The sequence below is a fragment of the Rattus rattus genome, chromosome 3 (assembly GCF_011064425.1).
Source record: "Rattus rattus isolate New Zealand chromosome 3, Rrattus_CSIRO_v1, whole genome shotgun sequence".
In the NCBI taxonomy this organism is placed as follows: domain Eukaryota; kingdom Metazoa; phylum Chordata; class Mammalia; order Rodentia; family Muridae; genus Rattus; species Rattus rattus.
Genome location: NC_046156.1, coordinates 157,529,653 through 157,542,759, shown reverse-complemented (window position 1 = coordinate 157,542,759; position 13,107 = coordinate 157,529,653). Strand labels below are relative to the sequence as shown.

At 41.2% G+C, this 13,107-nt stretch overlaps 1 protein-coding gene across 1 annotated transcript in view; it reads left to right on the top strand.

Annotated features, from left to right (window-relative positions):
• Window positions 1–13,107, top strand: part of Ca13 (carbonic anhydrase 13) — a 24,051-nt gene extending 10,944 nt beyond the window's left edge. The window contains exons 4-7 of the mRNA XM_032898705.1: window positions 3,907–4,002; window positions 5,447–5,509; window positions 6,129–6,284; window positions 12,552–13,107. Of these exons, the coding sequence (XP_032754596.1) occupies window positions 3,907–4,002; window positions 5,447–5,509; window positions 6,129–6,284; window positions 12,552–12,671 (435 nt within the window). The 3' untranslated portion in view covers window positions 12,672–13,107. The remainder of the gene's footprint in view (window positions 1–3,906; window positions 4,003–5,446; window positions 5,510–6,128; window positions 6,285–12,551) is intronic.

Below are 13,107 nucleotides of genomic sequence, written 5' to 3'. Positions count from 1 at the left end.
GATTCAGTGTTACCAGGCCTTATTCATTGTCTTCAGCTTCTCTTGGTTTCTGAGATGAGGTTAGATACCCAGAATAGCTCTGTTACTCAGAAAATCCAGCAAATGAAATTCCTTTTCCACACTTATGTGTACCTGGCCTTTGATGTTGCCATCCAACATGCCCTTCTTGTCAGTTATTTCAGTTTTATCTAAGTGTTCTGTGTTGCAGTACCTGCTCTGTCCTCCCGAGAGAGGGGTAAAGTGATAGGTAGTCAATCTCAGTCAACAGTGGTAGCGGGGAATCTGGAGAGCCTTGGGTTCGGAAAGGCTTCTTCAGAATGGTATGTAAGTCGAGCCAAATGTACTCTTAGGCTGGTGGAAGGGCAATAGCAAGGAAAAGTGCTGTGAAGTAGGAATGAGGTCAGACTGCTCACAGAGAGAAAGGCTTGTCTTTATATAGGACTGGTGCTGACAAGAGAGAAAGAGGAGTGGACCCTGTCCTGCAGAGCAAAGACCTGTTCTGCTTTCTATTATCAAAAACATATCTCACTGCCAACTGGAGAACCGACTGCTGTAGGGCATATGTTGAAGAAGGGAGACAAAGTAGTTGACTATGAAAGAGTTGAGGTGAGCAGCGATGGTAATTTGGGCAGGAGTGTGAAAACACTGGAGAGGTCCATGACATACTTGGTAGGCCATATCAATGGGACTTGCCTAGATCAAGGTTCAGAGTTCAGCAAGCTGTGGTTACAAACTAGAATTCTCTTTTCTTTTATTTGTCTTTTATATTGGTTATTTTCTTTATTTACATTTCAAATGTCCCCTTTCCCTGTTTCCCCTCCCCCATACTCCTACCCCATACTCCTACCCCATACTCCTTCCCCCTGCCTCTATGAGGGTGCCTCCATCCCCCCCACCTTATTGCCCTAGCATTCCCTATACTTGGGCATTAAGCTTCCACAGGACCAAGGGCCACCCCTCCCATTGATGCTAGATAAGACCATCCTCTGCTACATATGCAGCAGGAGCCATGGGTCCCTCCATGTGTACTTTTTCATTAGTGGTTTAGTCCCTGGGATCTCTGGGGGCCAGGTCCATTTAGTCGATATTGTTTTTCTTCCTATGTGGTTGCAAACACCTTCAGCTCCTTCAGTCCTTCCCCTAACTCTTCCATTGGGGACCCTGTGCTCAGTCCAGTGGACAAACCAGAATGTTAAAGAGGGAGTCATGGTGCTTTATCATAGTGCAAGAAAGTAACTGATACACATGCAAATATAGGGGTTGGGATTTAGCTCAGTGGTAGAGCGCTTGCCTAGGAAGCATAAGGCCCTGGGTTCGGTCCCCAGCTCCGAAAAAAAAGAAAAAAAAAAAAAAAAAAAAAAAAAAAAAAAAGAGCAAATATAAAGAGAAGGCTAGTCGTCCATATTGAAAAGTGTACTTTGTTATGGTTTATCCATCATTGTTGTATGTTAGGTCAGAGCTATCCCCCACAAGCCCATGTATCAAGGGCTTCCTTCCCTGGGTAGTATTATCAGGAGGCTGATGAACCTTTGATAGGAGTGGCCTCAGAGGAAGTCCATAGGTCATTACCATGTAGGATCTTGCCCCATCATTTGTCTTTGTTTTTACTTCTTCACTATGAGGTGATCAGTTTTGCTCTCCCAGGCACTGCAACTGTGATTTGCTACTGTGCCACAGAGCAAAAAGTCAGGGGCATATACTGAGAACTTTCAAACTGGGAACCAGCTTCTTTTTGTAAGTTAATGCTCTCAGGACAGATGAAAAGCTAATACATAAATGTAGGAGAAACATAAATCAGATTTCCACATTCGAAGTAGAATTTTGTCCTAGTACTTGGCAGCATACTTTGCATATCACAAACATTCAGCTTAAAAATACTTAAGTTAAATAATACTATTATTTAGAAAACTTCACCAAAAAGGAAACATCTTTTCTTTTTGTTTTTTGTTTTCTGTTTTTGTTCTTAAACAGAGTCTCACAATGTAACTCTGGCTAGTCTGAACCTCATTGTATAGATTAGGGTGACCTAAATTTTATAAAAATCTACCTGTATCTGCTGGTGATCAAATGCTGGAATTAAAGATGTATGCTACTATGCCATGTGGGAAGAATCTTATTCGGATTATTGTGAGGGCTAGTTTCCTGTCCTTCATCTCAAATCAAGGTCCCTGTTAGGAAGTATGGGTGTGTTAATTTATTTACTTTTAATGTAAAAAACACCCCAATATATAAGTGATACCAATTTTTCTAGAAAGGTATTGTAAGACTATGTGGGAGAGTTTTTTAAAAACAGATTTTCTTGTTCTGTTTTCTTATCATATTTCAAACAGTTGTTGCTTAGCCAGTAAAAGGACGTCTACACAGGAGACTTCCTTCTCTGTATTTATACACTCGTTTTTAACGCCAGTTGTGTTCCTGACCCACCGATGCCATTTCTCACTAAGTACGCTATTTAAGGAGTTTTTGTAACTGGCACATAGCCATCTGAAACAACTTGTGCACTCTCCCTTGGCCCATCCCCATAGTGGAATGTTCTTATCTCTCTGAAGCCACGGGAGTCTTGTTTCATCATCATGTTTTCCGGGTTCTTTCCTCCCCCAACTATCTCACACCAGCATGATTCAGAATCCACCTTTGTATGTTTCTGTCTGGATATTGCTTTGTATCCCTTTATTATACATGGTTTTTGCACTATTTTATAGTTTTATAGTTGACTATGTGTGATAATTCTTTTCTAACCCAGAAACTCTTCATATCAATTACCTGTAAAATGTGGAGTAAGATTTTGAAGGATGGAGATAGACGTCTTTATTTGAATACACTAAATTGTCTCTGTGACAAGAGGCTGTGAGGGTGAATTGAGCACGAAGGCTGAGTGAGTGTCCCTTGTTGAATTGCCAAGCAGACCCATAAGGATTCTTATCTGAGGTGGTCCCTGGTGGTCCTTGCTTGTAACAACATGGTCCTGCCTGCAGCAATTACCATGGGAACTAAATCTTCTAGACATGACATATCGCCCTTTGGCTTCTTTCTGTCCTTCTTTCAAGCAGACCTGAAGTGGTAGTCAGCATGGTTACTCTGCCTGCTCTCATATTCCTCTGTGTTTGGGATACTCTAGTGCTCATGTGGTCTAACAAGTAGGCATTCTTTGGGTTTCACAAATTTCTGCTTGTGTGAGAATGAAGTTGTAAAGTAGGCAGAGTCTCTTCAAGAGTCTCAAGTTCTCAAACTTCTCTCTCCCTCCTTTCTAGCACCAGCTGCCTTTTTTCTCACTTGGATACCTATGACTTTTTGACCCGTGGCAATCATACCTTGTTCTTGGCAAAAGCTCTGAGTCTATTTATATAAGGTAGAAAATGTACACTGCCTAGGTCAGTCAGCTCAGTATGAGCATGGGAATGGTGTACCCCCATACCAGAACACTGCATGTAAAAACAAACTACTGCACAAATGTATGAGGTTATCATTTAACAGTACAAATGATCTAAGAAGAAAAGCATATGACTAGATTTTGAATAGTTTGTCATAGGGGAATGCAAATTCCCCAGCCACAAAAGTGAGAGACTGCAATGAGGACCATCTTACAGGTCAGCTTCAAGTGCAACCTTATTTCCTTCATCTGTCACTTCATAGGAAGTTGACTTCTTGTACCTGTAGAGCTCAGGTACCTCGGTGGGCTCTATGGGCAACTGGTCCCTGAGTCATAGCTAGTGAGTAGCCCATAATCCTTCTGGTCTCATTTTGTATAAGAGTAGATTAAGGGGAATGAAGTCAGTGTCTGGATGAAGAATTCGTTATGCACCTGAACATTCAGTGTCAGACAGTTACGTCGATACTTAGTTAGCATTTCCATTTTTTGTTATCCTTATTCAAATGTCTGAACTAATTTGTATGTTTTTATTTCAGCTGCATGTTGTCCACTGGAATTCAGACAAATACCCCAGTTTTGTAGAGGCAGCTCATGAGTCCGATGGGTTGGCTGTCCTGGGAATATTTCTACAGGTGAGAGTCTACTGTTTGATTTGAAATAGCTATTTAACTAGTTTTCAATAGCAAACTAGCTCTAAATCTAGTATTTTTCTTTTGAAGTGAACACTAAAACGTTCTGTAATATTTTGGGGAAAGAGTCACTTTTTTTTTTCTTTTTTTGAATTGCCAGTCGAGTATGTGAGTAGCAACCGCCATGCCAGCAAGAAAGCAGGAGAACAGCTGAAATCCAAAGAAACCTAGGGTCTTCTGGTTCCTGATTTAAATATTTAGAGCCCTAGAACAGAGGAATATTCAGTTTCATGATTCTTGAGGCATTTGCTTGATCACATTGGCAAAGCATCTCAGAAATACTGATCAATTGTTTTGAAAAAAAAAAAAAGAGCACGACACTTCTTTTCTAATATTTGCATGTGAACAACAAGTTCAGCCATCTTGCCTGGAGGCAGTTTCTTACAGGGCGTGCACAATTTCCATAGTACATTATCTGAGTGATGTTGTAACTTGTGAAACTGGCGCTGAGAGGCAGAGACTGGGAATGGTGTGCCAAGCAGAGGCAGCCAGGATTTTATCCATGAAATCTGGGCGCTAGCAACAGGATCCAAGAACGGCATAAGATGCTTGACTCTTACAGGGTTTTAAACCTTTTAGTAGATTGAAAATGTTCCTATTAATGAAAGGTGTAAATTTGCTGGATTTGTGTATTTACAATGCATATGCTCTCCAGGTGGAACCCCTCGATTTTGGGACTTTAAGAAACTTTAGGTGGGTTGGGGATTTAGCTCAGTGGTAGAGTGCTTGCCTAGTAAGCGCAAGGCCCTGGGTTCGGTCCCCAACTCCGGGGTGGGGGAGGAAAAAAAAAAAAAAAAAGAAGAAACTTTAGACTGTGAGTAAGGGATCTAAGATTTCATGGAAGATTTAAGGGCAGCTCAGCCGGTCTGGATCTGAGTGGTTTAATAGTCACTTTCCTAAGCAGAATTTCTCTCAAGTAAACCTGCGTCTTAACCGTGGCTCAGCAATTAAGAGTGCTTGCTGCTCTTCCAGAGGATCGGAGTTCAGACCCTAGCCAGATCGCTTACCAGGGCTTGCAACTCCAGCTGCAGAGAATCTGGTACCTTCTTCTGGTCTCCTCGAGCATCCACATGTGTATGGTTGATACTCACATACGTGCACACCCACGCACACACATGCATGTCTGAGACACGCGAAGCTATTACTACCAGCTTTGGCGCCAACCTGCAGTGCAGTCTAGGGTCCCCAGCTTTGGCGCCAACCTGCAGTGCAGTCTAGGGTCCCCACAGTGCGGTCCTGTTCAGACTCTTCTGGCACAGTCAACTCGTCAGGTAGGCTTTGAGCGGACTATGGCTTCTAGAGAAGAGTGAAGAGTAGGAGTGACATGACATGCTTGCTGCTTGTTTACTCCTGTAATTATGCCTGTTTTGAAACTTTACACTTTTAGATTGGGGAACACAATCCTCAACTGCAAAAGATCACGGACATTTTGGATTCCATTAAGGAAAAGGTAAAATTACTGCTCGTTAGTAACCAGTATCTTTCTACTCTCCTGGATTTTGAATACGTACACAGTAGACATATCTTATCCTTCCTCCTTTGAAGCAAGTTTCAACTTACTAGATCCAGACTGCAGAAATAATTTATTTTCAGAATGGTGAAGAGCCTGATATTATCTGAAGTAGTCACCAATAAGTCTGTGCAGATTTAAGTACTAATACCAGACATACTCTTATTTAAAAAAAGACTTAAATTATAATTTACTTAAAAGACTACTTACATAAAATAAGACTCTTCCTGGGACCTCTCTCCATATTTCATACTAGCCTGTTACTCTTACTGGATTGAACTCATGACCCCCTGCCTCTACCTGTTGACTCCTAGGTATATCTCATTCTCTTGTCCTTCTTAAATAAATTTATAAAATTCACCACTTTATTTGTTCTTTTTTGAATTAAAATACATTTGTTTTACTAAAATATTAATGGATGATAGTAAATAATCACACAGTGAGTGTGTGTGTGTGTGTGTGTGTGTGTGTGTGTGTGTGTGTGTGTGTGTGTGTGTGTGTGTGTGTGTGTATGTGTGTAGCTATCTTATTTGTAATGTGTAACAATTCCCTTCTCCAGGGTAAACAAACACGGTTCACAAATTTTGACCCCTTATGTTTGCTTCCATCATCCTGGGACTACTGGACATACCCTGGTTCTCTGACGGTTCCACCTCTTCTTGAGAGTGTCACGTGGATTGTTTTAAAACAACCTATAAGTATCAGCTCTCAACAGGTATGTTCATTCTTCCATGTTAATTGTGATATTACCGGAGGAAACTTCTAAATCATTTTTAAAACATTGTTTTTATTTCTGGAGTCTGACATTTTCTTTCATTAATTAAGTGAATGGTTGGAATAGATAAGGTTCTCATGTCCTCTCCTTTCTGACTCTCCCTTCCTTCCTTCCTTCCTTCCTTCCTTCTTTTTATCATATCTTTCCATGTAGCCCAGATTAGCCTTGAAATTGGGATCTTTCTGCTTTAGATTCCTAGGTGCTGGGATTACATTTATGTGCCACCATTGAAGGTACATGGTTTTCATCCCTTTCTTAATTGATCTTTGGGATAAATCCTTACTTGAATCACTGCCTAGAAATGTTAGGTGCTTAAACTTTAAATGGTTTACAACCCCCTGGGAGGCACATCAGATATCTGCATATCAGATATTTATATTACGATTCATAACAATAGTAAAATGACAGTTATGAGGTAGCAACAAAGAAAATTTTGTGGTTGGGGATCACCACAACATGAGGAAGTATATTAGTGGTCACAGCGTTAGGAAGGTTAAGAACCTCTTTGAGGATTAAGCATCATTTTGAAGGCCTAATTATTTGTTTTTTGTTTGTTTGTTTTTGTGGGTTTTTTTTTTTTTTTTTTTTTTTGTTTTTAGGCTTGTAGACAGAGGACAGCTCGTAAGAGGGGTCTCAAGAAAGGGAACCCACTCCTCTCTCCTCAGTCCCTAGAGTGCTGTTCCCACAGATTCAGAAGTGAGCATTAGTGTCAGACATTGACCCATGAAAAACATGCACTCAATTGCTTCAAGAAGAGGAAATGTTGGATTGAGGGCACAGATCAAGAGTGTAGAGCTCCTATCAAGTATTTTGTTTCTACTGCTTTACTGAAAGTTGGCTTCTGTTAATAAAGCGTTTGTGGGTCTGCCCAAGGAATATTGCTAAGGGGCTGCAGCCACCTGTGCCCTCCCTGGTAAACATTTACTCTGGCATTTTTCTTTGTAAATTTTTATTTTTCTTCAAAACTAATGGGGATCAAATACAAAGCCTTGTTCAGGCTAAGCACTTGGACACTGAGCTGCACCACAGGCATCCTTTTTTCTGTAATATGATTATGGAGTTCTCGGAATAAGCCACAGGATCTAGATTCTCAGAATGTCCTATGTCTTTAGAAATGTGTCCCTGAATGTTGAGCTTCTTAATAGATTTCTTTCTCATGTATGTTGAGCTGTTTAAAATTAGGCCGTGTGATTTTCACAGCAACGGAGCCTAGTTATCTTGGCAGTGAGTTACAGTGTCTTCCTGCTCTGGGCCTGCGCACTGCCTGCTTGCGTATTCTCCACCTCACCTCCATCAGGTTAATCTTTCCAAGGTCATCTCAGGACAAGTTTTCCCTTGAGAACTTGGTGAGAACTTATGCCGAGTGTTTTCCCTTGTTGCCTTTGTATTTAGGATTAGAGAGAAATAGCAACTTAGTGCATAGTTATTAAAATACTTCATGAAAGTTTGGATAAAATCCAGGACTCCTGAGGCTGGAGAGATGGCTAAGTATTTAAGAGGACTGACTGCAGTACCCACAAGGCAGCTCAGAGTGGTCTGTAATTCCGGTCTCAGGGACTCCAATCCTTTGCTCTGGCCTTCAGGAGACTCAAGCAAGTGAGTGGTGCACAGACATATGTGCAGACAAAAAGTCATGTACATTAAATGCATTCATGAGTAAACATTAAAAATTCGGGAGCCCTATAGATTTTGTCCGTCATCTAATAAGAAAAAAAGACCTACTACTGATTCAGTAGGTTATTAATAGAGTCAACTTTCTTCCTTTCACTTGCTAAATTTTTTACATTTACCCATTTATTAAATTTCCTAAACTTAGTTAATTATTATAAATTCAAAATGGCTTATGACCGTTCATAGTTTAAGGACATCCTTATTTTTTAAGACACTTGGAAAATAGTTTTTTATTATTTTTTTCCAATCCATGAGTGATTTAGAAGAGAGCATTATCAAAATATATAATTTAGTTATTTAAAAAGAATAAAATGAACTTTACTAAAAGTAACTCCCTGCCAAGGTAGGGGTTATAATTGCCTCAACTTGAATTCACTGTTGTGTTATAGTTGAGGTTCATTGAACTAAAATTGTCAATGTGACTTTTCATGTCTGAGTATGAGAAAGAATAGCTTAATTTTAGAGCTCCCATGGATTGGCAATTTCCTCTGAAACATTAGCTTAAATTGACTGCAGCTGGGACACTGTCAGCTACTTCAATCTTACCCAGACTGACGGAGACATTTAATAACCATTCAAATCACTATTAAGATTTAAGGAATAAAGAAAAAAAGATACTTTAAAATGTTTCAACTTAATCATGGGGATAGAAAACTCTAAGCCAAAGCTCTGTTGGGAGCCATACCAGAATATACTTAATTAGGACTCCTTCCAACATGTCAAGGTTGCCAAAAGCAAAAGGAGACTGAAAAACTGAAAAGGAATGTCAATGGATAGGTTGGGGATTGGACTCTGTGATAGAGCTCTTGTATCCTGTAAGACCTTGGGTTCAATCGTCAATGCTGCAAAACAGAAGAAAGTAAATATAAGCCATTATTAGGCAGAAACCTTAATTAGTGTTGCTAACCTGATATCGAATCAATGGATATGGAAAGTGTACCATAAAATAGAAGATGTCATTCATAGGAAAACTGAGTTGGGTTGCGTGGGAAATATTTATTGCCTTTTTTGCAGTAGTTCTGTAACTCTACATTTTTCCTAAATTTAAAGTTTATAAAAATGCAAAATATGGAAGAATTTTTCAGTTGTTCAGTGTTTTCATACTGAGACAAAATGTCTTATATTGTTGATTTTAAAATTACTCAGTGAAAGTAATTTTTAAGGCATTTAATTCTATAAAAATTTTTACTTGTTTTTGGTATCCTGTGTGTGTGTGTGTGTGTGTGTGTGTGTGTGTGTGTGTGTGAGAGAGAGAGAGAGAGAGAGAGAGAGAGAGAGAGAGAGAGAGGGTGTCTACATGGGTCTCTATATGATGTTTGTGTATATATGTATGGGGTGTATATATATACCCCACTGTGCATATGGATATCAAAGGACAAATCTGTGGAGTTGTTTCTCTCCTTTTACCTATTTGTGGATTCTTGAGATTGAACATACTTCATTGTAGTTGTGTAGTAAGTGCCTTTACCATCTGAGCCACCCCCAACTTTTTTTCCTCCTTTCTTTCTCTTTAAATTGATTTGTTGTGATATTCCCATTATGTACCCCAGTTTTACCCATCAGAGCTGCTCTTTACCTTACAACCGTCCCCAGCACTCCTAGGAGTCATTGGTGTGGTTCAAGATCTCTGGCTTTAGTAACACCATCGATATTGGATCTTTACCATGGCTCCTCCTGGTTATCCTGCTGTTGCCTTGTGTCATGGAGATCCTGCAGCTTTGAAACAGCAGGACTGGCCTTTTGACGAATCCCAAGTGTTCATTGATAATACAGATTTTGGGGTGTGTCAAACAGAGCCCTGGATCTGGGCCAGGGTGATAACAGAGCTGGTCAATGTTCAGGCTTTCACTTATTTGCACCACTAGAGTGAACTCTCCAGCACTGCTAACACTAGGCCACCTAATGCTGCCATTGGTGAAAGGCAGCTCACCTGCTCTCATGCCCTTGGCACCAGGCCACCTGCATCCATTTCTCCAGAGCCAGCTCCATTGTACTGCCCAGTCAAGGAGCCGGTACCACTCTCCTGAATGCTGAGTGGCCTTCCTGCTCTCATGTCCTCTGGTCCACTCCCCTGACTATTGCAGGTGGTGAGGGATAAGAAAGGGGAGGGTATTATCCCATACCCATGCCACCAGATGGCAGATGAAGAGTAGTAGCAGGGCCAGCTCTCCAAGCATTCATGCTCAGGGCTGGCTCACCTGCACCCACACTACCAGGCTCATCTCTGCCATGCAGTGCAGCTGCAGTACAGCTGGTGAGGGGCAGGGCTGGATCTCCTGAGCTCACGATCCTTTGGGTAGCTTTGCCTACTGCCTGAGGTGGTGGTGGTGGGCAGGGGGATATCACCTATTTGCCTGTGCCATATTACGGCAGAAGAGTAGCAGGGTCAGCTATCCTACACTTAGGACTGGCTACCCATGCCCCCACTCCCAGGGCCAGTTCCACTGTGCTGCCTGGGTGAGGTGGAGGGCCCACTTTCCTGAGTGTTGCCTTCTGTGAGAAATGGAGCCAGTTCTTCAGAGCATAGCATACAGTGAGGGGCAGGGTCAGTCATGTAGCCACTAGAAGTCTAGTGGACTCATGCCCCTTAGTAGCAGGTCAGGCTGGGACCTCACCATGGCCCCAGATGGCAGGGCTGGCCCTCACAGCAGGCTACTCCTCTCTGCCCTTGCGTCTCCACTTTTATCTCTCTCCACAATGCTCAAGTTGCTTCACTTCTCTTTCTTTCTCATCTGACCACCACATACTTGCGCACTGTAGTCATTTGGGGGATTAAATTAAATAACGTGGCATAAAGCACTTAAGCACAAAGTCTGGATCTCCGTGTTCCAGGAGAGAACTTAATTTTATTATTACCCAACTTTGGCTGGCAGTAGAGAGTTCTTAAAAATGACTGAGACAAGGGTGACACAAAAATTACTTAGAGGACTTTGGGAAAAAGGATTTTGTCTTGCTGGGGTTGCTCTTTAAGGAAATGAAGATCTTAGTAGTTGGGCCCAGGAAACCAGCAAAGCAAGTCACACTCCCCTCAGCCTGCAGGCTACACTGAGAAGAACCTGCCAAGAAGGGGTGGGTGCTGAGTCAGCCTTTTTGAAAAGGGGGCAAGTTTTCTGCTTGAATCAGCCTGTGCCTACGTGTGGGGATAAGATATCTGAGCCAGCCAGGAAGGTCATGAAGCCAAAAGAAACTAACCTCAGCAGGGCTTGGCATGTCCTACCTGGCTGGGCAGGCGATGGGGAGAGTGCTAAGGCTTAGGGCTCTTGGCAAATGTGCAAGGTGGTAGAGGAAAGTTCTACAGCAGGATGCAGTTCTGCACGGATGAGAACAAAGGGATACAAGGTAGGGATTGATGACAAACTTCTGAGAATTGAATTTGTGTGTGTGTGTGTGTGTGTGTGTGTGTGTGTGTGGGTGTGTGTGTGTGTGTGTGTGTGTGTGTGTGTGTATTGTGTATTGTGGTCTTTTTAACAATCAGTGACATCCCTGGGGAGGCATGTTGTCCTGGGAGGTGCATAGATCATTATCTTGGAATTGAACTGCATTCCCCTTGACTGGAATCATGACCAGGGTTACTTTAGCCTGTTTCTGTGGATTTCACCAGGAACTCTTTCTCATAAGTCTTATCTGTTTCAAACTAGAAGGTTCTACTCTAGGGAGAATGACTATTCATAAGTTGTGATCATTTGTCCTCTCGTTCCCATTTCTGGGCTCTTTAAGAAGACATGACAGAATCTCATTTGCACAAGCACAGATCAGATGCTGCATTCACAGGCCGTGGTTGTAAGCTACTGTGTTAATGGTGAGAGCCGCTTTCTCCTCTGCCACCCTCTTGTCTGATACCATGCAGGAAATGAAGAAGGATGGAAGCCTACCTGATGTGGCCTGAGGTTAGGGGACTATCTCAGCCTAACAGTTTACTAATTTGTCTTCATCAAAACAATGCAAAATCAAAAGAAATAACAAACCTTGTTCTAATATGCAGTATATATATTTTTTCAGGGAATTTATCCAGTCTTTATCACTGTGGACTTTTGATAAATCTTATTTAACAATCCTGAATTTCCTCACATTACTGGAGTTTTAGAGCTTTGCAGCAATTACAAGTAGTGCGTAAAGTTATATTTATTGATATCCAAAGATACTTATAGTATGTATTACATAGAATAAGGAGGTTTAAAAGATGATGTATATTTGAGGACATTTTTGTAATAAAATGTCAGATGTATGTTGTAGAGAGGGGAAAATACAGAAAACCGTTCTGCAAATCCCGGTTTGTACTGTTTAGAGCACAACCTACAATTTCAACTTTGGTCCTCAAGTGAAGAATATTTATATATTTAATTTTGGATTCATTGTTATTTATATAGCAAAGAGAATCTAAAAGAACAATGCTTTATGATCTGTGACCTATTACATTGCCTTATTTTTTAGCTGCTGGAAGACTAAAGACTAAAACTCTTCTATCTTTTCCACATAATTCATAAAGATCTGTGTGATATTCTGTGGTAAAATTAATTCTGCTCTAATTTTCAACAGTTGGCCAGATTCCGAAGTCTCTTGTGCACAGCTGAGGGCGAGAGTGCGGCTTTCCTGTTAAGCAATCACCGTCCGCCACAGCCCCTGAAGGGCCGCAGAGTGAGAGCATCTTTCTATTAGCACCGACCAGTGGATCAGCACAACCAGAACACGAAGGGAGCAAACACAATGGAGCTGAGACATTCCTATTAATGGCTTTTTGAGAATTTCACATCTGTGGATTCCACTTGCCCAGCAGCTTCGGCACCAGAGAGAAAACCAGAGGTCTGAAATAACTTAGCTCATCACTCCTAGATTTGCCCTAATGAATGTCCAATTGCTAAATATTGGATGTATATTAAAGTCATGAAGTACACTGTTTCAGCCTTCCTGACAGTAATGTCAGCCTTCCAAACCTCAGACCGTACTAAACTTTGCTGTGGGCTTTGGCTGAACATTGTAAAGAGCGTTTGGTAAAAACTTTAAATTCACTCTGAAATGGTATTATTCTTAAACAAGCAGTTCTTACAGTTTTAATATTTTTCTCATGAATCAAGAGTATATATTTCCTTTAATA